At 46.0% G+C, this 24,854-nt stretch overlaps 1 protein-coding gene across 3 annotated transcripts in view; it reads left to right on the forward strand.

The window, feature by feature from the left end:
- KANK4 (KN motif and ankyrin repeat domains 4) overlaps positions 1–24,854 on the forward strand; it is a 42,441-nt gene that overhangs the window by 11,382 nt on the left and 6,205 nt on the right. The window contains exons 1-7 of one of the 3 annotated variants that reach the window (XM_085306072.1): positions 10,972–10,989; positions 15,175–15,256; positions 17,136–19,181; positions 20,145–20,256; positions 22,025–22,255; positions 22,874–22,961; positions 23,663–23,882. In XM_085306072.1, coding sequence (XP_085162198.1) covers positions 15,241–15,256; positions 17,136–19,181; positions 20,145–20,256; positions 22,025–22,255; positions 22,874–22,961; positions 23,663–23,882 — 2,713 coding nt within the window. In that variant the 5' untranslated portion in view covers positions 10,972–10,989; positions 15,175–15,240. Of the gene's footprint in view, positions 1–10,971; positions 10,990–15,174; positions 15,257–17,135; positions 19,182–20,144; positions 20,257–22,024; positions 22,256–22,873; positions 22,962–23,662; positions 23,883–24,854 lie in introns of those variants that run through there. The other 2 variants (XM_085306071.1, XM_085306073.1) reach the window with 2 other exon arrangements.

Genomic DNA, 24,854 nt, shown 5'->3' on the forward strand with positions numbered 1-24,854 from the left:
GCCGCGGCCGGGGATCGGGATCGGGATCGGGCCGGGCACGCTGCAGCCAGGAAGGAGGTGCCGCCGCGGGGCTGCTCTCGGAGTGCTGCGGGGTAGTTTGGGGTGCTCCGGGGTAGTTGGTGCTGGGGGAATGCACCGGAGAGGTGCTCGGCGGGGGCTGCAGTGCGAGCTCCGGGGGAAGCTCTGGGGATGCTCTGCAGGGTGCCCGGGGCTGCTTGGGCAGCGCTCTAGAGGTTGCTGCCTTGCGTGTTTGGGGGTGCGGCAGTGCGAGCTCTGGGGGAAGCTCCAGGGTGCTGCCCAGGGTGCTCGGTGGCGACCGGCCCCTCGAGCTGTCTCGCTGGGGCAGCAGCAGCCCCCAGTTGTGGAGACGGGGCACCCGCCAGAGCACCGCTGGGTGCAGGGCTGGGGCTGAGCACCGGTGCGCAGGGGGCAGGAAGCTGCTGAGCCGCTGTGGRTCTGGAGCGCTCCCAGGTGTCGCCGTGCAGGGGCCAGCAAGGGCCCCGGGGCGGCGCAGCGGAAGCCGCCTAGCCGAGAGCAGCAAGGCTTGTGCATTTAGCCTCAGCCCGGTAACATGAAATCCTCCCCCGCAGCAAAGATGCGGTTTAAGCAAAGCACAAGCCCCCAGCCTGGCCTCCACGGGTGCCTGCGCTTGCCTCCAGCTTCTCCCTGCTTCCTTGCAAACTTTTCAGCCCTCGGGGGAGAGAAACTCTGGGAGCTTTTTCTGTCATTTTGGTTTCTAGACCGGGTGACGGCGGGGCTCCCTGCGCAGCCTGGCTTCTGCCTCGCACGCAGCATCACCTTTCCTCGCTGGCGACTGCTGCCAGGACGTTGCAGAGCCGCCGGGCCCCGACGTGCCCCGGGCACCGCTTTCCTGCCGGCACGGCGTTCAGCCTGCCGTTTCTCCCAGGCCTAAGGCACAAACGTGCCGGGCTCTGGCTTGTCTCTTGCACAGGCTAGCAGAAATCACAAGTGCGAGCAGGATGCTGCTGTAGCCCGTAGGCAGCCCGCGGAGACCTTTCCACCAGGGCTGAGAGGTCAGTGGGCAGATTGCTGATGTACCTGGGTGAGGCAGAAAGTGCTGTGAATAAATTCAAATGCAAGACCAACTAAGTTCAAGGGAGAAGCTGGTTTGCATGGAGCCGTCGCTCACATACTGCCACACACCTGAAAATCTGGCATGTGCTTTCTAAGGAGAGCAACTACATTGAAGTGCAGAGAAAACTCDTTTGTTTCTTTTCTTAAAAAAAAAGTTCAGCATTTGCCTTTRTACATGCCTGAGAGTCTTCCCTGTGCTCTGCATTTGGGATAAACTTGAAATGGTGTGATATCTTACAAAGTAACCCCAAATGATATGTCAGAGGAAATAGATCATAACCTCAGATTTATGACTGATTATTAGTTGCTTTCATCATAATATTAAAAAAAATTCTGACAGAATGACAACTAGAAAGCTTAACCAGCTAACAAATCTGTGTTTGAAAAGTGATCAGTTAGCAGATTTGTTAAAATAATCCTGAACCCAAGTAGGAGGTGGGAGATAAGCCTGCTGCTGTGTTGGTGCCTGTATGGTCCCTTCTCCAGTCCAAGAGTTTCCAAAACATTTATGAACAAAAAACAGTGGCATAAATGCCTGTTTTCCTTCCAAGAAAAATGCTAGGGGATAGCTAGATCCGGGCACAGTGTTTTGTCTATGGCACTTTGCACAAGGGAATCGGTGTGCAGGGAGACTGGCATCCCTGGGAAAAGGYTTTCTGAACCCCTTGAGCGCCCCGCTCAGTGAGAATAGCTCAGCCGCATCCCCGCTGTCCTCACCTGCTTCCGAGCCATCCTGCGAGGAAGGGGAGCTTTCCCAGCCGCTGCGCTTGCATTTACGCATCCCGTTCCCGCGGTCCGGTGTTGCCCCGGCAGTTGCTGCTGGGAAAGGCGCACTCACTGCTGCTCGAGCCGGGAGCGGGGGTCCTGCTGCTGCCCGGGAGGGGACAAGCACAGGAGCTCACTGCTTGTTTCAAAGAAGGCAATTAAGTTTGGTACCACTACATCTTCCCCTCTTCCTCACCTAATCTAAATAGCCCCCCTGGATCTTCATTTGCGTGAGGCCTTAGTGTCACGTTGCCTGCTGCTAAACAGCTCCTGCTTTCCTTGCTGTGCCTGTGTTTCAGGAGTTGCGTGGTTTGATCTCAAAGCATCATGTAAATCCGGAGCGTTTTTGAGATTCTGTACAACGAACGGTATAAACTCACTAACAAGTTCTCTGCCAATTCAGATCCCTCCCCCTGCAGTGTAGCAGCYGTCACATATTGTGAGAGTTACATTTTTATCACAATGTGTTATGGATCAAACCGTGGTTCTTTTCAAGAAAGGTCTTGAAATAGTGCCCTAGATGAGCTTGCTCCCRCTGTTAAAAAAAGTAAATATCCTAAGTTACTGTTTTTGTCCACTACGTGCATCAAATGACAGCAGGGTTACTATGACACTTCATTGTTCAAGAATGGCAAGATATATATTTCAGTAAATATTGTGTAATTTCTAAACTCTGATTYATACATGCTAACCGGTCTTTAACTTAGGGCAGAAATCACTAACTGTACAGATTCCCACACTGCCTTGGGTATAAAAAAAAAAGTAATGCAGAAGGCCAGATGCAAATAGCTCCTTTTAATCCATATTTATTTTAGGCCTTGGTGGAATTATATTTCCAGTCCTTCGTACCTCATACCACCAAGTAGCTTGCCGAGTTGGTTGCCTCCATTTTTGCTGAAGGGCTGAATTTATCAGCTTCTGCACGTAGGACAGGGCTGTAGCATTGCTGAGGGGCTGGGCTCAGTGCAGCTAGGAAAATGCAATGCCCGCGTGACCATCCCCGCCACTCAGCGGAGCTGCGAGGTGCAGAGCGAGCGAGTCCGGGAACCCCATGGATTTTCAGCCAGCTACGTCCATTGCCATCAGTTGCTCCTGGGTAGTTMATGTGGGGGTTAGAAACTGAAATAGAAACTGAAACAAATACTGAAAAGCAGTAATGGGGATCAGTATTTCCCAATAAAATAGCAGAAGAAAGTCTCCTTTTCCTAAGCTCTCTTTTTCCTCTTTAATATGCGTACGTTTGTGAAGGGGATGTTTCCCTGGAGAAATACCACTGACTACAAGGCTACAGAGCACATGGTTCAGAGCTGTCCTGAATTTGTGTCCACCACATGAAAAATGTCCTAGAAGAGGAGGAAAATGGCAGTTCCGTTCCTCTCCTCTTTCAGAAAGGAGCAGAATATTTAGTGCATCGTTATTAAACCTGCACTGCAGYAAGGCAACTTTGAGAAGGGACTGCAAACCCCTGGAAGTACATARGACCCTGCTGTCATCTTAGGGCAATATTGGAACTTGTCCTGTAGCAAGTGTAGGGATTTGTGCACTGGGCAGMTTGGACAGTAGTAAGATAGAAAAGGTAGATGAAAAAAATAAGTGTGATTCAGCAATTGAAGGATATCTCTGCTTGTTGGTGTTTGCTGTGGTGTGGCAGGGACGTGGCCGCGTCTCCTCCTGACCTGCAGGAGTAACTAAATGTTAGAGGGGCTGCTTTAAAAGTGATCTTTCTCTGAGCAAGGGGAGCGATGGCTTCTCCTGCCCCAGGACATCTACCAGGAATAAGCAAAGGGACAGACAGACCAAAGGAACTTTCTGAAAGCTTTCAGAGGGAGATCTTATGAAACTTCAGAAAAGCTTAAGGCTCTTGGCAAAGTTTTTGGCAGCAGGCGAGGGCCTTGTGTTGGTTACGGGACCAAGGTTGGACAAGGTAAACTGTGGATCACCAGCCTGCTTTCATGAATGGAAATGGGCTTTTTCTCAGCTTTCTTAGGGTGGTGGGTTTAGGAAGAGTTGTTTGTGTGCATGTGTGTGGTTTTCAGTTCCACAAATGAATGTTTTGTCTCCAGAGTGGGAAATCACACAAGACTGCCTTGCGTCCGGGTGCTGCCTCTGTCGGTCATGTGGGTCCCCAGCACCAAGCTCTTCACGAGGTTCACGGGACCAGGGAGACTGGGAGGGTGGGTCAGATCAGGCTGGGGGCAGCCCCCACTGGCTTTGGATGTGCTGGTATCTGGGTGGCTTCACGGCAGTGTGGCAGGCAGCCAAGGGAGAGCGCTCAGCCAGATGGTTTCACACGCTCTGCTCGGGATGTGAGTTGCAGCGAGGTGACAATCCCAGCCCCGTGCTGAGCAGCCCTCTCACCGATGTGCCACCACTGGAGCAAGGGGAGGGATCCCTACGTGAGGCTCCACTGCCTCTGACATCTTTCGGGAGAAACAGGAGAGCCTTTTGCTCTAGGCAGGAGTGCTTTCGCCTGCCATGTTGCCTCCATGTCCAGTTTTGGAGAATATCCGAAGGCTCCTGCTCTTCCCTAGGGAACGGAGATGTTTCCAGGCCAGCATCTCCATGCAAAGACACCAAGGGCACCTAAACCCCTGCCACGCCAAGCACAAACTCTTCATCTTAAAGGAAATACCAGCTTCTTTAACTGGATTTGTTTCAAAGCGTGGCAGCAAAGTTTCACCAGTCCCAAAGTCAAGCCAATGCAAAAAGCAACCCGAGAAAAGCCAGAAACCAGCATTCCCGCATCCTGCATTTGTGTCCCTCAAAAYCTGGGAGATGGTTTTGAAAAGACTAAATGTCAGAGATGAGACACTAAGGATTTTTTTTGTTTGCCTTCTGATTTTTAGGGCACTTTTGATTCATGGTTTTAAGCACTTTCTGTAGTCGCCTGGCTCCAGAAAATGTGACTTTAAGGAAAACATAGTTCTCAAGGCGCCTGATAAAATCCTGAGAATTAACCACAGCTTTTATGCAACCATGATTAGACTGAATTGGAGGGCAGCTGGAAACGGGGTTATCGGATGAGGGGATGAACGCAATCGTTCCTCCCTCCGCATGGGCCATAAGAGACGGCAGTAATCTGGATACATGATACCTCCATGCCTAATCTTGAAATGTGTCTCTATAATGGAAACACTGGCAGGAAGTTAACTCTATTTATTAAATACCAGTAAGCAGTTTTAGCAAAATTGATATCTCTCTAACTTTATTACTGCCATTTGAAAAGATGTCTGAAACCGTCCCTCGGGCAGCTGCTCCTCTAAGCAAGGTTACTTGCTAGACTGTGTGTTCTGGTGCCAGTGAGGTTAGCCCAGGCTTTCCTTCCTCTCTGCAGGCTGTTGCTCTTAGTTGCACCTTTAAACTTCATCCCTTCCTTGGGTTTGCCCCGCTCAAGTATGAATTCTCCTGTATTTACTCCACTAAAGGATGTTTTTCATGTAATAAGCATGTCCTTTCCCCAGCCTGGCAGTGACTTATTGCAACCCCATCCCTGTGCACCCGCCTCTACTGTTTTTTTTCCTGCAGTTTTGCAGAAAGGCCGATTGCTGAYGCTGGTGTGGGAGCGCAGCAAACCTCCTCCCTGCTGCGGTGGTAGGCGAGCTCCAGCCCAAACTATGGAGCAATCGCAGAGCAAACCGTTTCCAGATTGAAACGATCGTCTTGAATTTCACTGCACAACCCCAGGCAGGCGGCGACTACAGGAAATGCTGTGGATGCAGCGTGCCCTCATGCAGGGCAGCTCCTACAGACGCATGTCGGCATGAGCTGCACGCCGAAGCCTTCACTGGCCCCCCTGTGCAGATGGTGAATTTTCAGCAAGCATCTGGATTCTGCATTGTTTTAGTTTTGCAGTGGTTTAAAGATTTATGTCCCTTTTTTTGGTCATACCTTTTTGTCTTTCCCCAGCAGTGCATCTCCCCAGTCCTGCAAACACTTTGGCTGTTTCTCAGGGAAACTCTGGCCATTTTTTCCTGAGAGTAGATTTCTGTTTCCTGCTCAATGCACGTTTAGTTTTCCTCATATTTCTTCCAGTTGACTCTCATTTTGCTATTGTTTTGCTTATGTTTCTATCTTCTGGTGTGCTTCACCARAACCGAAGTCACTTTGCACTGACTGTGACCACGCTTGTGGTTCGTATTCTGTAGTTTATTTTCTGATGTTTGCAATTATACTTCCAATTCAGTATTATCTGCAAGTTTCTTTAATGTGCAAATAATGCTCCCCATCAGGCAGGATACCAAAAGCCATGGCTCTGCTGCAGTTAGGGCCGTGGCGTGGTTGCCCAGGAGCTGGGGGGCCACGCTGTGACGGCACGGGCAGGTCYGTGGCATGATGCCCGGCAGCACGTCCTGCTTTGAAGCAGGGGAGGGGAATGGCCCAAGGATTTGTCATGTAGTGCAAAGTGCCCAGCTCTTCCCTGGGCACTTAAATGTCTCTRCACGTCTCTTTTTACAGTATATTGTAATCCTGTGGTCTGCAATAACCCTCTCTTCCTAAAAGCATGCATGGCTGTTTAGCATCCCTGTTCCTTACTGAGCCCCTTTCTGTGTTTTCACCTTGTCACTCCYGAGGTGATTTATGGGGAGTTTGAGACTAGGGGAGCACAGGCGGTCTAGCATCTAAAACACCCTGCAGCCAGTGCCATCCACCACAGCCTCTCCTTCAGYGAGGTGATTAACTTTGCATCCCAAAATCTGTTCCTGTTCTCCTTCAGAAATGTGCAGCAAGGTAATGCTGTACAAAGCATCATCTGACCGTTCTTCATGTAAAGCACAGAGAAAGTCCTCTCCATGCTAAATAGCATGGTGGTTAAAGCTGGAATATCTTCTCACAAGGGAAATGGAAGAAACTTTGAAAGGGATGCTAATAATTGCACTTTGGTAGCACCACTCGTTCAGGATATTAAGGAATTTAAAAATAGCAGGCAGTCCTGCAAGCAGGTGATTACTTTACCCCTCTCCCTGCTTGGTTCCAGAAGGCCTGGACCTTCACGCAGCAACCTTCTCGCCCGGCTCCTCCGTGCTGCCGGCTCCTTTATTCTCAGCTTGTCTCTTTGGTTTCTTTCTCTTCAAAGCTCCCAACTTTGACGACTGAGCATTACAGTAGATTAATGAAATTTCTGGAAATATGCTAAACAATTCTTCACTGCAACCAACCAAGGTCTTGCTGTGAGCCAAAGGAGCAGAGCAGGAAGGCATTGTGGGAAACACAAGTCTAAAGTTATCGATGGTCTCTTGGTGCATTCTGTCAGAAGGCAAACTGTCCTCTGAGCTGCCCTGACTCTACTCTATGCAAAGCCCCCTTCCCCCAGGCTTTCTGTGCCTGTTTTCACTGAATGGTATCAGCTAACACATACCTGTGCCAGCATGACCCTGCTGACTTCATTTGTGCTGCTCTGGCTGGGGTTTGACAGCAGCAGATCAAAACCTCCATGTGCCACTGCTATAAATTCAGTTTGCCAGTTCACATTTCTTAATATTGATGTACGAGCTTTATACAGCGGTTCAGGTATCGTTGACCCACATGACTTTAATTTGCTATCTTCTGTCCTCTGATTGCAATGCAGACATCGTGTAAGCGCAGTGCCAGCATGCATCTCCTGTAGGATATGGGCTAATGCAACAGAAGCGTGATCATGTGCCCAGCCCAAGTCCAGCCCGAATTTACATTCCCAGGTGATCTGGCAGGGTGCAGGTCTAGTGATAATGACTGGCGTCATGAGACAAAATGCTGGACGCATTAACTGATGCACTCACGCATGCGTGTGATCGGGTCTTGGGCTGCAAATCTCTTCTAGAGGAAATGCTGTTTTCTCTCACTTTTTAAAACCTTTCAAATACTGACAGCTTCTCACAAGGCAAACCGTAAAGGCTTTGCCAGTTCATAAACCCTGCTTGGTCTCTATCCCAAATACATGGATGGCTTTAAGCCACTTTTTAAAAATTTATTTATTTAATCCCACAAAGTTTTCAAACTTCTTTTTTCTGCCTGGGAGGAAATTCCTTTCCTGGCCTATGCCAAACAGCAGACGATCACAGCCCATTGCTGTATAGCAGCGTTCCCACCCGTGTTGCTGATGTGCCTGGCAGATAGGAAATGCATTATTTTTCTTCCTCTGCAGTCAAACAGAATTGAAAAAAATCTGTATAACAAATATTCCCCAAGAGGCTATATTTATTCTTGGTATGTCCACTTGTAATGAAAGCTCTGCTGGTTATTGTGTAATCAAGCAGACCGCCTGGATGGAGCAGGTTTTTGTCGTAACCCTTCAAATGCCAAGACTTAGATCCCCCTTGGATTTCGGGATGAAGTGCAGCTCTGTGTGTCCATCCGGTGTGTGTGGAGGAGGGCGAGCTGCCAATGGATCCACCGAGGGAGAGGAAGATGGGCTGCTTTGATGATCAGCACGGGGAGCGTTTCCAAGCCCTCCCTAAGAAACTCGCCCAGGGTGTGTTGAGTATTTCCTGGCCGCTCAAATGTTCTTTGCAATTTAGGCTTTGCCTTTCTGGTAAGGTCTGGAGCAGCTTCCTGCCCCTTGTCTCCCTCAGTACATGCCTGTTGCTGCCTCACTGCTCAGCTCTGGTTTGAAGGTGATCTGAGGCTTTTGGTCCTGCTCTGGCTTTTCCTCCTGAGCCTTGACTGCTTTTCTGCTTCTGGTGCGGGCTGAGGAGAGCGAGCAGGAGTGTGTTGCACCTGGTGAGCGCCACAGGTTGGAACACGATCAACTTGCTCGAGCTCACCAGAATCGGTGCTGGGTCCTGACTGTGCCCGTGGCTGAGCTAACTGGCCACAGGCACTGTCCAGGGCAGCAGTCTGGAATAAATCAGCAGGTTGTAGGTCGGACTTCAGCCCTTCCCACAGCACCAGCTAGAAGAGCCCAGAGCTTGGTGCTGGGTGAATTGTCCACTTCTCTTGTCAAGGCCTCTAAATACATGACAGACCCCTGCTGAGTCTTGCAGGCCTGTTTTGGACCATTGCCCAGGTGACATGCTTCTCGCATGTCCTACCCCGCGCCGTCTGCATTCAGCAATGCACAGATGTATGCAGACGTGCCTGCACTGGCGTACGGGCAGATATTTCGGTGAGTGACGGTAGACTTGGAGGTCCCTCCTRAGCTGCGCAGTCCAACTTTAGCTGTTGGAAACCAACAAGTCGTATCTCTATCAGGCACCATCCCATAACTGATGAGCGTGCATATTTGGACTGCGTTCGTTGGTGGTTCCTGCTGGAAAGCTGATTTGGGCACATGCAGAAGACCACTTTGTACCATGGGGACTGTATCTGGAAAAAAATGGTCCTGTGTGTGTAATAGCAATGCAAAAAATAAGCAAGTCTTTTGAGCTTTCTTTAAAATCTCTACTGTATATTAATATATGTTTTCCCATCATGCTACTTTGTATGGAGAGCATAAGCAGCAGCAAAGAGCAAGAGAAGAATTTGATAAAACATATTTGGAGTAAACATTAAATAAGCCAACATATTCTTCCGTTCACCCTTTTTGACCCTGATTTTGATTTTGAATMCTGACCATATGAATTGATTGTTGAAGTGGGAAGCTGTCAACATAAAGTTACAGCACTGCATGGTGTATATGATTTTACAGTGATATGGGAAAGAGATGGTATTTAAAAAGGCTTCTGAAATGGGCGGTTTATTTTTTATTAGTTACGTGAAAAGTTAACACAACCATGACTTGGGGAGTGCTAACAAATCAGAGCATACTGTTTTGGTTTCTGTACAATTCCAGACTATTTTACTTCCTGCAAGGACAAAACTTGTCTGTTTTTCTTGAAACTACATCTTCTAAAGTTACACTTTGAGTAGAATGAGTCTAAAAGTATGCAAGCAGCACCGTTTTGCAGACCAAAAGTAAGGTCAAATAACTGCATGTTTTCCCTGCTAACATGGTGAGCGTTTGGGTTGCGCTGCTTGTTAAGCAGTGGGGAAGGGCATGAGGCCGGCAGCGGCGCCGGCGGCTGCTCCCGCTCCGGCTCCCGCGGGGCTGAGCTGGGCGAGCGTCCGGCCCTCGGGAAGGGGTGTTTTGGGTTTGAGTGAGGGTGATGTGGCCGGGCTCTGGCCCTGAAGTGTGGGGAAGCAGAAGCCAAACTGTGGCTTTTTGAACTAAACTTGTATTGATGTGTTCCCTGGGGCCGTTGATAGAGTAATTCCAAGTCCCTTGCTTTATACTGCCTTTGAAGCTCTTGAAAGGCAGAAATTTCTGAAACTGTAGTGGAGAGGCTGAGTTTTGTTGTTCAGTTGTGAGTTTGGGCCACCCGCTGCAGGCCTGCAGGACATGAGCTCTGCCCCATTCCCATGCAATGTCCCATGGCGCGCACCAGSTCCTTCGAGAGCTCCTGATTCCCCACATTCTGCACCCAAAAACCCAGTGAGAAATACTGAAGCATTTGATTTTTGCCTGCACGCCACCCTCCCTTCTACTCCTTCAGTTTGCTTCCCGGCACAGGACGATGCAACAACGCTCCTTTACCATCCCTGTAGCCTACGAGACTGGGGTTTAAACAGGATTAGTAATTAACACTGAGACATTCTGCATCTTCTAGTAAAGATGCTGCCTTTTAATTGTGGCAGCTGCTTTTATTTTCTTGAAAGAAGCGCTAAAGAGACTCAGTAATATATTCAGCCCAGCTATGATGCAGCATGCGAAGAACTGCAGCTCAGTGGGAAGGTCTGCAATGTCAGGTATAACAAGAAAGGTATCGTTAATAATTGACCATCTTTTCAATAATCTTTCCTGATAAGAAAGACAGTCCAGTGATAGCCCAAGCAGGGTTTAGCATTCAATGTTCTATGAGAAAGATAAATAAGCTGCCTATAAAAAGTAACTAATTTTACAGAGCAGGTTTTAACCATCTTCAAAAAAGTCATAGATTTATGTGCTGTTTCTTCAGAAAATTAAGCAATTAAGCCATCTTTTGCTCTTCTTGTTTCAAACTTGTGTTTGCTTTTCAAGCAAGGTCACTGATCAGCTGACCAACTTTTTAACAACTGGAAAACGCATGTTTGCTGCTCTGAACACTTAACTATTGGCTCTCAGCACCAGGAAAGATACCTCAGAGGGAGGAAAGCTCTTCTGCTCAGTGATGTTTTTGTAGCTGGGAGAATGAGAAGGTAACATGATAACATGCTTTTCTAATGATAGTTTTCCTTTCATAATGAAGTGCTAAATCGAACTGCTGCAGTGCAGGAGAAAATGACAGCCACAGCTAAAATTAAGAAGTGTTGTGTTAGAGCTAATGAGAGTGGGTTAACGTGCTAGTCAGTCAGCAGGGACAAATTATCTTCTTATTTATAGGCATGGGGTTAAATGTTTCTAATTTAACGTTAGTAGCAAAATCCTCTCAGAGAATGACTTTCGTGTATATATCTGTCTTTGCGGTTCAGTTAATTTGTTCTCTAAATCTTCTGGGGTATAATACTGCTTTCATTTCTGCTGACTTGGGTGTGTGGGGGGTGGGTAGATGCTTGTAATGTCATGGCAAGTGATAGAGAGTAAAGGAAGGGTTAAATGTGACTATAAAGAAATAGTCTTTGAGACACGGCTTTTTAAAAAGACAGTACATTGTCACTGCAAATGGGCTGCCCAAGGGGATGAAATGACTCCGGTCTGTACTATTGCCTTCTCAAATATTTGGCTTCTTGATTTGCATTTCTCTATATATTTATGCTTGCCTTGCAGAAAGTAAGGTAATATAAACACAGATTAATCCTCCCCACAGCCATCCAGTGTAGTAAAACTAAATAATCAAAGGGGCTGTGTATGTGGAGATGTCTGCCTGGGGATTAAAATAATGTTTTTCAGTATTATGTAATGGAGGGAAGGTCTACCAACATAAAAACTTGCATCAGGGTCAACTGAACAAGGGTATACATAACGTCCTTCCTCTCAAAGTATATTCTGGGACCATTATGACAGCAAGACTCAGTATTTACTAAAGGAGAAAGAAGAGATGAGTTTACAGAACTGCTGAATGCCATCATATATCTATATGGTTTCTCTAAATAATAGGATATGGAAATTTGTCCCTGCCCCTGTGTAGAAAGGGTGACCAGAATGAGCTGCGGCAGACATAGTCCTGAAGTCAGGCCTTGTTCTAGGGCAGAAGAGTGAATTCCAGGCTGGTGTTAGCGCTCTGCCATTGCAGAGACCGAGACAGGGCTCTTCAGGAGTCAGGTTGGGCACTGTGTCCAAGGGCACGAGAGCCAGACTGGGGCAACTTTGGATATTTTCATGGGATGGTTGAAAGTAGGTGGCTTCAGCCACTGCAGCCTTGCTGCTGAAGGCAAATCCATGTTGTCCCTCGTGATCACCATCAAGAGAGCTTGTGGGGGCTGGAGGGTGATGGAGGGCCTTCTAGGCTCATTTTTGCAGGGAAGAGTCCCCTGGGCTTGGAGAYTGCCCATCCCCTTGTGCTGCAGAAGCACCTCAGAGGACTTGCATGCTTGAAGCCAGTGAAGCGAGGAGGAGGTAAGCTGGGACATCTAAGCATGGTACCCACAGGTGCAGGGTACTGCCCTGGCAAAGCCACTGAATCGGGGCCAGAGCAACCTGATTTTGTAGCTGGGAACCCATCACTGTCCCCAACAAGGGACACCCTCTTCTTGTCAGACTGCCTGAAAGCTTTGCACCAAATGTGGAGGGATTTTCACCTGCAGCCCGAATGGGCTCTTGAGTGGAAGATTATCCATCTTCTCAAGACGTAGTTTCTCCCTTAATAGAAACTGAACTCCTTTTCACTTCTGTTGCATTGAGATGGCTGCAGGAGGCAGCTGGGTTTCCAGGATGTTTATTCGGATGGATGCCTTCATTTTGCTCTCATTTTTATTATGGACAGTCATTGGAGAGCACCAGTTGGGAGACAAGGACCTGTGGTTTTGGCTCTGAGCCATCAGARCTGTGTCTAAATAGCATCAGAGGGAATGCAGGAACATCAACAAGCTGGTAGGGTACATTCAGCATCCTTTTACGAGGTGATTCTGAAAGAGAYTGGTCAAAAGAGAAAAGTAATATTATCAATTTGGACTGCAGAGTTGGGACTGAGCCAACTCATAAATGAGCCAATTAAATATAATTATCTAGATATTAAAAAGCATCCTATTGACTTTTTTTTTTTTTAATAAATGACCTAGAAGAGTGAAATGTAACTGGTCATACTGTAGCTGGGATTCATAATTACTCCATAATTGACTGTAATCGGAAAATTAAAAAAAACATTTGCGCGAAAGAGGTTAGTGTTCATTTTGGCACATGCTATTTATTGGCAGAAAGAGACAAAAGAAATTGCCTTTTATAGAAGAAGTGCAGTTAATTTGGGAACACATCAGGAGTCTGTTGGTTAAAATGGTTCAGAAACATGTTTTTGTGAGCTGGTTGTATGGCGCTTAATACAACAGATAAGCGAATTATTCATTGGGTAGATGTCTTTCTGTCTGGCTGCATGAGCTTCAGCGAGGTACCTACTATGGAAACATTTTTAAGAGTGTTGATACTCTCCTTTGATTAGGGACCCTCCATACATGCTATCATGGCTATATACAGAATAACAAACTGCAAGTTTTTTTTTTCTTTCTTTCTTTCTTTCTTTTTTTTTTTAAGATTTTTCAGTATATCTGTGCTAAGATAATAATGCAGCTAAGATTTGACTTCATTTTCTCACTTGGCCTTTGATGCAATTAAAACACTTCATTTCAATGATTCTAGAAGAGAAGAGCAGCAGCACCTCTGTAATCTATATATACTCTAGTTGTCTATACTATATTTCTAGTTATCTTGCCATTTCCACAAGAAGGTTGAGTTACAAAGATGCAAAAATAATTACATAAGAGAAGTTTAAGAGTTTCAGAATAGAGAGGACAGACTAGGCAAAGTTTCTCTTGAGACTGCAAATGAGCTAGCTCTCTAGAGGGAATATTTTGCTGGGGGACACTGCAGGGAAAAAAAAAGATAGATCAAAGAGATGGTTAGTGCTAGATAAGTGCCGTAACAGGCAAAGTGAGGGGTAGAAGTTGGCTGGAACCCATTCATGGGGAGCTGTGAGAGCACGGTGAAATACTCAAGTCCTTATTTAGGCAAAATAGGAGAAAATGAATTCGGACTCTGATGTTTTGACCAAAGAGATAAATGTGAACTAGATTCTGAAAAAAAAGAGTCGCTGCTATGTTCCCTGCTGGCTAGGAGCCATCTCTTCACGCTGCCTCATCCTTCCCCTGCAAATCTGGTGTAGATTAGGGACCCACTACAACCTACTTGGAGAAGCAGTGGTGGATTTCCAACCTGCTGTGGGACCATCTTCGGCCCTTTGGCCAGGAACCAAATTAGATACCTGAARGAAAACCCTAAACAACCAACCTACGCTCCAAGAGACCCCCCCAACTTTTTCCCAGACCAGAAACAAAAATACAGACCCTCTCACTCTGAGCATTGATATTGTCATTATGYAAGTTGGGAAACCTCCTAGAGTGATATCCATTTGCCTTGGCCTTCTTCCTCCTAACCTGCCTCCTTCTGGCATCATTCTAGCAGGAATGGAAGAAGAAGGCTTCACCCACAATCTTTCTTGGTTGTTCCCAGCCTTAAACTCTGAACTTTTGCAGTCCAGAAGATTCTTACCCTGTCCACGTGATGGGAAAGAGAGATGGAAGGCAATACAGACAAGGCTGGATATAAAGAGTTTGTGAAACAGGCTGTGGTAGCTCTACATCTGCAGATCTTTCCAATAGGAAAGGCTTTCACAGAAGTAATATATTTTAGTAGGCTTTGGTGAAGGCTCATTATAACAATATGGGCATGCTCTGAAAACATAAGTTTCATTTAAATGTGATTCAGTATGGATTCTGAATCTTTGGTTGTCATGCGTTTATGCAGTCACTTCTGTGTGCAGTTTATATCCCTTGCGGTTTTCACTGGGAGATGACACATTAAGCAGGATGCAAGTTGCAGATGATATCCAGCTTGCAGTAATCAATGAAGCATTCCTATGCCATCTATTGCAAACCTAACATAAATTCTCCTTTCTCCCTTTTGTGTTCAGCTGTAGTGTAGTATGTTGTAGTTTTGTAGCGCAAAGGGTACTTTCTAAGGAAGAGCTATGCTGGATGCATCTATGAAGTGAGAGCTGTTACTACTAGAAAAGGAACTATGGATTTAAGCATGCTTAAAGGCACTCAACAGACACGGTCAAGCTTCAGAATACTTAACCTGTAAGGGTGTGTCCTATGACGCTGTGTAAGGCCTTAAGGAAGGTAAAGTTGGGATGATTGATTCTTTTACAAAATCTTTATTTGCTTTTTTAAAAGGTGAACCGACTCATCTACCCTAGACTTTTGGAGGATGTTTGACTGACAGCCTGATTAGACCACATCATGGAGAAGACAGATGGTATGGAGGTTACTGGATGCTTTCTTGCTTATTTGTTTCTTGAAAAAAATCCAAACCCTGAACTAATTTCCTTACCCCAAATACCATAAATAACCTGTATTCTGTAGAGACAAACAAGTGCCAAGGGATGAAAAATGCAGCTTTCATATGTTATGCAGTCATTGTAAACCATACTGAAAGCATGGTCACAGCTCTTAAAGTTCAGCATGTATTTGCCCTCCCATCCTCTGTTCTTTGTAGATCCTTGTCTGAACAGTGGGGCTTTGCTTTTGTGCCATATTACTCTGCACTGCATTTCCCCCTTACTGTTGCTCTGATTTTCATGTACTACTTCCCATCAGAAAGGCAGCTACATTTCAGTAGTGCTTTTGTGATGAAAAGAACTTAAAAGTGGTGCCAAATTCTCCTGGTCCCTGCACAGCTGCTGCACGAAGATGGAGACAAAGAAAACATAAATGAAACGTGTTTTATCTTGGTTGGGCTACTCTTCCCCTTATTTATAGATCATGGCTTGTTTCCTCAAAGGTGCAGAACAGTCAAAATTACTTTCATTTCAGGGACTCATCACATAAGGAAAGAAAAAGATGAACAACAAACAGGCTGTTGTTTTTATTCCCTGAATTTGGATTTAGGGGTTAACTATTCAGACACTGGAGAATGAAATTGGGAACCTGGGAATTTTACAGGCTGAGTTTCAGGGTGATGAGGTTTGCTTCTGCTTGCGGACACAGCGCAGTTGCTTTACAGGTGCAAAAGTTTAAATCCCCGAAGGCAGTAAGTTTATAACCTCAGACCCCTGTTTTCGCCTTTCTGCTGCAAGTCCCTTGTAGTACCTGCTCGTCCCTGCTTAAAACAGTGAAGGAGCAACCACGTGGGTAGGTGCAAAACAGAGGTCAGTGTGACTGTATTACTGTGATGGCTGCTACAATYGACGAAGGGCTACTGACATATCTGGTGTCAGGAACTGCCTTTACAAGAGCTGCTTGCATGCAGCACGAGACTGCGCCACTGAGGTTCGTTGCATACAGATGAGTGGACAAATTGACTGTTTTGCAGCTAACACATTTCATAGTGCTGCATTTGCCATAGTTAGAAGACACGCTCTGTGAAGTGTATCCCGTAACCTTAAGAAGCTCGTGTTTTGCACAGACATGAATATGTAAAGCAGTGCTGGTTAGCTGTGTCAGGCTCCTGTCCTTTTCTGTATTCATTATTTTCAGGGAATAACTTGTAAGCCTGTATTCGCTCATGAAACAGTGCAAGTGTTTCCCTGCATGACTTGCACTGCACTACTTGAGGCTGCTGAAAAGTTAAAAACAAACACACAGCAAGCCCTTGAAATATTTGATTGTCACAGATAGTTTCCACGGTCTGTTTTTAAGCTGGATTTGTTATTCATTGGGCAACTCTTTATACTTAGACAAACACGTAGTTCTGCCTGCAAAACCTACTCTTTGCATAATTGTCAGTCTTGATTCCAGCAAATTTTTTGYTTCTGTCCAACAATTACCTGATTCACCTCCAGAAAATAGGACCATGCATTTGCAACATGTTTCTCTATTAGTGCATTTCTGAACAGATTTGCCTTCAGCAACCGTGAGCACAATGTGCAAACCCTTCCCTTGCCAGTGCGAGCTGACTACGCAGAGGTGTCATGCGGCATCCTGTCAGTTTTGCCCAGGACGACTCCCAGCCTTTTGGCATGGGGCAAGGGGGGAAGAAGCTAATGTATAGAATATGAATGGGCCAGGTTTGAAACTGAGGTGCAAGAAATAGCAACTGCATTACTCCCTCTGCTCTAAACATACATTAGCTTTTTTTCTTTGTTTTTAATCTACTATTTAAAATTTGATCTTTTTTTTTTCTGTATTTTTTTCAGCAAATGACCAGCCACCTAAATCCAATGGGGACAAAGAACAGCCCCGAAGCCTGCCCTACTCTGTTGAAACACCCTACGGCTTTCACTTAGACCTAGACTTTCTGAAGTATGTGGATGACATTGAGAAAGGAAATACCATCAGAAGGGTTCACATCCACCGGAAAGCCAAACAGCCAAAATTCAGCACACTACCCCGAAATTTCAGTCTGCCAGAGAGTGGGTCCCGTGCATATGCCTCCACTCCCAGCAAAAGCTGGACTGCAACCTACTCATTTGCACAGCGGAAGGCATCGTTAGGGGCAGAAGAAACTCCCCGTCTCCTGGTACCCAGTGAACTGCCTCCATCTGCAGCTGCTGTAGAGGAGCCAAGTTACCGAAGAAAAGCTCTTTTAGGCGAGACAATGAGGCAAGCTGAGCTCGCGCAGCCGGAAGAGGAGCAGGCCAGCCATCGGGGGAGGCCCCAGCTGCTTCGGGCCTCCAGCATGCCAGCAACGCTCCCGCCCGGCCAAAGCGTGGAGGAGGAGAGTCAGGTGCCTTCTCCACTCTTGGCACCTTCTCAGCCCTCTGATGACAAGGGTTACTCAGAAAGTCCCTTTAGGCCTGTGAAGGAGGCGCTGCTTTCACCCTTCTCTGACAGCTTCACATCAGATCCCCCCCAACAGACACAACTGGAGCAACAAGCAGTGGCACAAAAGAAAGAGCAGTCCAGGCAGCAGCAGGTTAAAGTCGCTGCTGTGCTGGAGCGTCAGCCAGGAGACCTCCCAAAGATACCATCTCCATGGCAAAACCAGCACCCCACAACGCAGCAGCTGCAGGTGGTTTTGGAGAGYGGGGGAGAGGAATGTGATGCATCAGGAATACACAGCTGGTCTGAATTAGCCAAGGATGGATCTGCATTGGCCAATGCCCTCCAGCTTGCTGGTGAAAACAAGAACCATGAGAAAAGGGAATTAAGTATAAGTGAAATCACACCAGATGCACTGAAGAAAGCTGAAGACAGAAGTATTTGGGCTAGAGAGAACAAGGAAAATTGGAGCCCTCAGCCTTTGCTTTGTGATACAGTTGAGGCCAGCAGGATCACAGCACTGAAACAGCAGATTGCTATTCTGGAGGAGCAGCTAAGCAGCAAAAAAGACGAACTCGAACAGATCAGAGTAGTGCTGAAGCAGCAAGATAATGAGATCAAGGAAAAGGAGAAAAGTATTAAGTTACTAGCAAGCTCCAAGGCTCAATTGGAAGAGAAACTGCGCTTGGAAAATACCAGAGAAACCAGACCGCTAGCCAAGCAGGGCGGCGGCACTTTGCAATACTATGATGCTGCAGTGAACACTGAACTCACGCAGACAAACAGGTCCAAGCAAGGCCACGACAAAGGCATCAATGTAAACATACCAGTCTCTACGCAGTCTATAGGCTGCAGTGTTCACAGAGCAGACAACATGAACTCACAGGCTAAGGAGTTAAGCAGTAAGTTGGCTCGGAGCGATCAGGGACTGGCAGATGTTCGTGCTGGTGTCACTGGAGAGGGACCAGAGCATTTTGCCAAACATGCAGAGGCTGAAGCAGATATTGAGCCTGCCCTTCATACACCTTGCCTCACTGAATTGAAGATTGATGAACATCTCGGTGATGACAATCAAAATAAAAAAAATAACTCTGATACTCAAAGTCTTGCTACTCATGCAATGACTGCAGCAAGCTACCAAGGAACAAAAATTGACTCAAGCACAGGTGAAAGCAAGCCAGTCTGTAGGGAGGATACAAAGCAAGATGTGAAAGAAGAGGAAGGTCGCCCTAACCAAGAAGATTTCTCTGCTGTAGACCCCATCGGCCAATAYGTTAAAAAAATCCAGGAGCTCTTGCAAGAGCAGTGGATGTGTTTGGAGCATGGCTATCCAGAGTTAGCAAGTGCTATTAAACAGCCTGCCTCGAAGCTCAGCTCCATTCAGAACCAATTAGTTAATTCCTTAAACTCATTGTTATCTGCCTACTCTACACAAGGGCCAGCAGATAAGGAGAATTCAAACACACAGTATCAACAGTTGGGTAAATAATATTGGCATAGCTTTCAACATGTCTGGGCCAAATCTCATTTAATCAAGTGTAGAGCAGATGTAATGCAGTGGAASTCGCAGGTATATCTAGTGTCAGTGAAATCAGAAATAGCTACTCCTAAAAATATATGTTTGACGAAAAACAAATCTCATCATGTCATAAGCCATGAAATCTTAAAAACGAAATACAAATAATACATGTAAGAGATGATAAAGCTGTGGCTCACTTGCACGTGGGGTCAACTTCCAAAAGACTCAAAACCTTTGGCTAGTATCTCGAATAACCCTGCTGACCATTTTCCTTAATTGTATTGGATGTCCCAGTTTGCAAGAATGCAGGAATCTGCTGCTTCTCTGGTGTAAATCAGCGTGAAGTTCATCAGAACTAAAACAATTCAACCTAACTGAGCAGCTAGGCTGTGAAAACACCTGTCCCCAGTCACAACATAGTTCATCTAGGATAATTTTAGCTTATCAAAATCCGGAAGACAAGGTTCCCTATTCACTGTCAGATGGGCCTTGCAAATAAATATGCAACTATTACTTAGAAGCAATATGTAAAGAGACCATTAAAATACTGAAGGGGTCATCCTTATACTATTGTAGGAGAGGCACTGGGCAGAAAAAGCCATAGCATCAATACTGAAAATACAAAAGAGCCCTCAAAAACGATTGAGAGCAAAGCCTATTGATGTTCACAGAACCTGCATATCATTTCCAGCCACTTGCCTTATCTTCCCAGGCACTWATAGATGTTTAAGTTCCTTATTTTAAAGGTGGCAAGGCAGGTTCAACTGTGTCCAGATGCTTTGGTAGTACTATAGAATATAAAAGGAATCTTACAAGATCAACATGCTTATTGCTATGAATTGTAATTTGTTACTACAAGTTGAGAATAATCRTTGGTAATTATGCCACATCTGCTTATTTAATCTATTATTTTGTATTTTGCTAGAAATCTCTCCAACCACAAGTCTTAAATCTATCATGAAAAAGAAAGGTTATGGTTTCCATGCAGGAGGTAATGGGACCAAAAAGAATCTTCAGTTTGTTGGGGTAAATGGTGGGTAAGCATCAGTTAAGAAGATAAAATTGCCTTTCTATCATGTAATGTCACCTGTACTGCTKAAAAAGTCATTCTCTTTTCTTTTCTCCCCCTCCAAATCTCTTGATTAAAAGGCCATTTGAAATGGAGCCTCTTTTCTCCCTTCTTTAATCCAGTGCTGATAACCTGTAAGTAACCCTCTAGGAAAGGCCAGGATATCGATGTTTTTAGAGAAGCAAGGGACATCCCTGGAGACTGATGATCTCTGCGCACCAGTCTTTTGGGGCTTCATCCAAAACCCAAGCAAGTCAATGGGAGTTTTGGACATGATGGGTTTTGGATGAGGTCTACATGGTCTCGGCAGGCGTGGTGCAAACTTCCACAAACTGCCCCTGACCTGCYTCCATGTGAACACTGGGAGAGTCAGTCTGTCCACCTGCATGCTATGGGGACAAGCAACAAATATACTAATCAGTGCCCACTGGGAAGTGAGCAGTTTTGCGCAAAACTAAGTGAACGAAGAACTAGTGAACTAAGTTCACTAAGAGCTGAGCTGAGACTTGGCCTTATCATTGATTCTGCCCCCTCCCCCCCCCCCCCCCCGAGGATTCCTGTTGAAATGAATGAGACCATTTTAGATGACTACAGTCATGGGTGGAGAAAGTTCTGTAGCAGGTGAAGGAATGGATGGTTCAGGGACTGAGAAAAGATGAATTCAGTAGATGAGGAATTACCTTGGGTTGAGACCCATGTTCTTTTAGTTTCTGCTCCAACACTCAGGCTCCTGTGTATTCAGATATCTAATTCTCTTTGGCTTTTGATCTCTTTCCCTTACTGCTAGCTAGTGTGGGGAACGATAGCACAAGTCTGGAAGCGGGGTGGCTCGCCTGCCCCTTCATGCTGTCRTGGTGGTCTCAACTAACTAGGCATGGCAACATGTGCTGTAGATGCATCTGTAATGGTGGCAATAGGACATCTTCTAGTGAGGAATTCGTGTRTTGGCACTGAAAAGGGCAGGAGGCATTTCACCTTCCCTTCGTTGTGCACACAATTATGTGTGCAAGTTTGAAGGCTGGTTTCTTCTCACGTACGTCTTCCTCCATTTCTCAGCTCTGTGATTACAGCTGTTCAATATATCTGGTTTTACTCACTTTTGTTGAGTAGAGCTGCTTCTACTAACAGTCACTGAAGCTGATACAGCTTGTAGTAAGTAGAGGAATCCTGTTTAGTTTTGGGATCCCTGAGAAGTAAAGGTTCTGTCTCATAAAAGATATTACTGTTACTAATACTTTTAGATAACTGAAAGAGAGTTCTCTCTAAAGCACAGCTGCTTGAATGGCCGTCTGAGATCAGTCTGAGACCTGCAAGCATAGTTTGCCCAGAGGTCCTCCAGGTTGCAGCTGTGTGTCCCATGTTGCCCCAGGGGAACTGTATGTCTTGCTGTTGCCCTGGCTGCAGCATGCCACCAGCTCTGCCTGGGACAACTTGCAGCACTCAYCTCAGGCTCACACACTGCTTCTCCCTTTGTGGACGTCAGTGTAAATTAACTGAGTAGCCCCTTAGGTAAGGTTGCCTGCTCCTAATCTTAACTCATGCTCCTACTGGCTTAAGCAAAACAAGACTAACTAACCCAAAGTTTGGATGTAGCTCTAACTTTTTAACATGAGTATCACTCTGGGCTTCATCCAAGGCCCATTGGAGTCAGTGGATGTCTTCAATGAGTCTTGGCTCAGGCCCTGTAGTTGTGGACGGGGAAGGAGGAGTGAATAACATTTGGTGTCCTCAATTAGTTATGAAACAACCTCAAGTGAAGACACAAGTTGTGAAGACAGCCCATCAGAAGGGGATTCGGATAGTGAGACAGAGAGAAAATCGGGTGGTTCAGAGCACAGCCAGCCAACAGCTGCGAGCGAGAGCGATCCTGCTGCCTCAGGGCCCTCCCTGCATGAGGTCTGCGAGGACGACAGGCTGCAGGAGCCAGCAGCAACAGTGATGACCAGCACTCAACATGGGACTGACAGGTAATCCCCAAACCACAGGAATGGTCTGTATTAGCAATGTTCAACAATGAGTATCAGCTAGCAGTAGTTTGGGTTCAAAGCCTCAGTGAAAGAACTTGACATCCTATTGTCAGCAAAATTAGTCATTTTTGAAGAGAAAGGAGAAACATGGACTTCTGTTCACATGGGAGAAGGTTTTGAAGAGCTAAATGTTTTTCAAGTTACTACAGAATCTAATGGGGAGTGATTCAAACCCTACACTTGATTATGGAAAAGGCAAAATGAGTCACATTAGGGGCGAATTAGCTCATTTCCACCACCACACCCAAAGTAAAGTTTCTAAGGCAATTTCTTTGCAGATTCAGGATTTTTTTCCCCTCAATTTTAAGGATTCTGGTAAAAGAAATCTACAGATCTGAGATTCTGGACTTACTTAAAAACACTCACAGAAGTGCTTAACTGTACCTAAAATCTGATTCCAGTCAAGGGGACAACTTGTGTGCACAAAGTTAAGCATTTAAATAATAAGTGTTTAAATTATTCTGACCTGAACGTTTATACTGCACATTATCCTTCCTGTTCCAGTGCTATGTATCGGTTCAGTTTTATGATGGATTTACCAAAATATTTTTTCTTTAGATGCAAACCCTCTGAAGATTTCCTTACTGACTGCCAACTGCTCAGCAAACACCTCTCAGAAACAAGGACCCCAAGCAACAAGCATCTGGTATGGATATATTTCAATCAAATTTCAGACGCAGTTTCCAATTTCTGTTACGTTTAATCAGCAAGACTCTCCTAGTTGCACACTGCAGAGCATATCCTAGCATGCCAGGGACAGCTTTGGAAGGAGAAAGGGTCAAAGTGACCTCTGAGTGGGGGGGGGCGGAAGGGAAGGGGGAGATTTCTCTGCTCATTTATCCAAGTTCCCACAGGAAATTCCTTTCTCTTTTCGGTTATAAGAGTAATCACAAAACCCATCCCACGTGCTGAACACTGCGGGGAAGCCAGGGCATAGGACAAAGCAGCAGAGGGCAGAGACAGGATCAGTCGTCCCTGCAAGACAAGTCACAGCAGATTCCTCCAGGTTTGACCTGGCGGAGCAGTTCATAGGTGAAAACATCCTTGTTTTTTTCCATATGGACAGGGGAGACAGGAGGCTGGAGGATTAATTTAGGAGAAAGGTTACAGCTACCTCCCTAAAATGCTGCAGTAGAGGAGGGCAAGCAGGGAGAGGGTCTAGCATGAGATGTCCCCCGCAGGTGCCCAGCTGGTGTTGGTGTCACACCTGAGCGTCACGGCCAGTAGAAACATTGCCATGAGAGGCATGTTTGCATTGCCCAGCTGCAGAGCTGGGATGTTACATGGGAAATGAGCCTCCGCTGGGGCTCATTCCCAGCCATAAGATGGTGATGGTGGCGTTTGCAGGGCCATGTCCCAGCCGACATCTCCCAGGAGTGGTTCCGTGTGTCAAGCCGGAAATCCTCTAGCTCTGAGGCTGTGGCAGCCTATCTCAAAGCCTTCGAGGTGGCCTATCCACAGCTCTTGGAGGCAGTTGTGAACCTGGCCGACGGGAACGGGAACACCGTGCTCCACTACAGCGTCTCCCACTCCAACTTCCCTGTTGCAAAGCTACTGCTAGACACAGGTAGGGGCAGCTGCCTCGGGGTCTTGCTGCTGGGCGCAGGCGGGCTGTCGTGGGAGCCCTGCAGAAAAAAACGCATTTTAACTGAGTGAACTTTTAGCTCCTTTTGTAAAGAATGATGCTTTCACCAGAGATTCTGTTGGGGTTGGGGGGAATGCAAGCGCTTTCAGAAGGAATAAAGACATTTTGGCCTTTTTTCATTAGCAAGACAATCTGTTAAATGTTAGGAAAATGGCATATTATCATACACATCTATAAACCAATTGTTGTCACAGGCTTCCAGACAGCCTCGGGACATTGGGAGAAGTTTGGTCTTTTCTTTTGTTGAATGCCCGAAGCAACAAAGTTCAAAGGGCAACACTAAAATTGCGTGTTCTTAGATTAGACACAGTTCATTTCTAATCTGCAGTGCCCAGAACATAAAAGCTCACACTGAAACACTAGAAGCAATGTATTTCTTAAGAGAATTTGCCAATGTGATGCTTATAATTGAAAATAAGCTCTTCAGCTGAAAAAAAAATAGAGCAGTATGAGAGAGAACCTTTAGAGCAAAAACTGTAAAGCATTTTACTGTGAAATTCACTGCTGTCTTAAATGATGAACTGTAGGTATATTTGACAGCCCTACTGCAAAAGGACAAGCTTCTCCTGGAAATTAAATATGCTGAAAACCAGGCCCCCAAATCCTAGTTTATAAAATCTTACCTTACAAAGTAAGATATTTTTCCCCCAACAAGTCCAGCATAGAAAGATATCTGATAAGCAAATTTATTGCTTTTTCTTGGGATGCTGTCAATCAGTAGCAATGTAAGTTACAGTGTCTTAAGTAGCAAATTCCCTGATTGTGGACCAACTAAGAGGAAGAGAACCCCAAAATGGTTCTGGAGCACTTCAGAGCTGGTATTACTGAAACTGAGTTATGAGAGAAATCTAGCAAAATCAGATTTACCCTGCTCATGAGGTGACATTCATTTTT

This window comes from Rhea americana, unplaced genomic scaffold (genome assembly GCF_003343005.1).
Source record: "Rhea americana isolate MKP2758 unplaced genomic scaffold, rheAme1 scaffold_230, whole genome shotgun sequence".
Lineage (NCBI taxonomy): Eukaryota > Metazoa > Chordata > Aves > Rheiformes > Rheidae > Rhea > Rhea americana.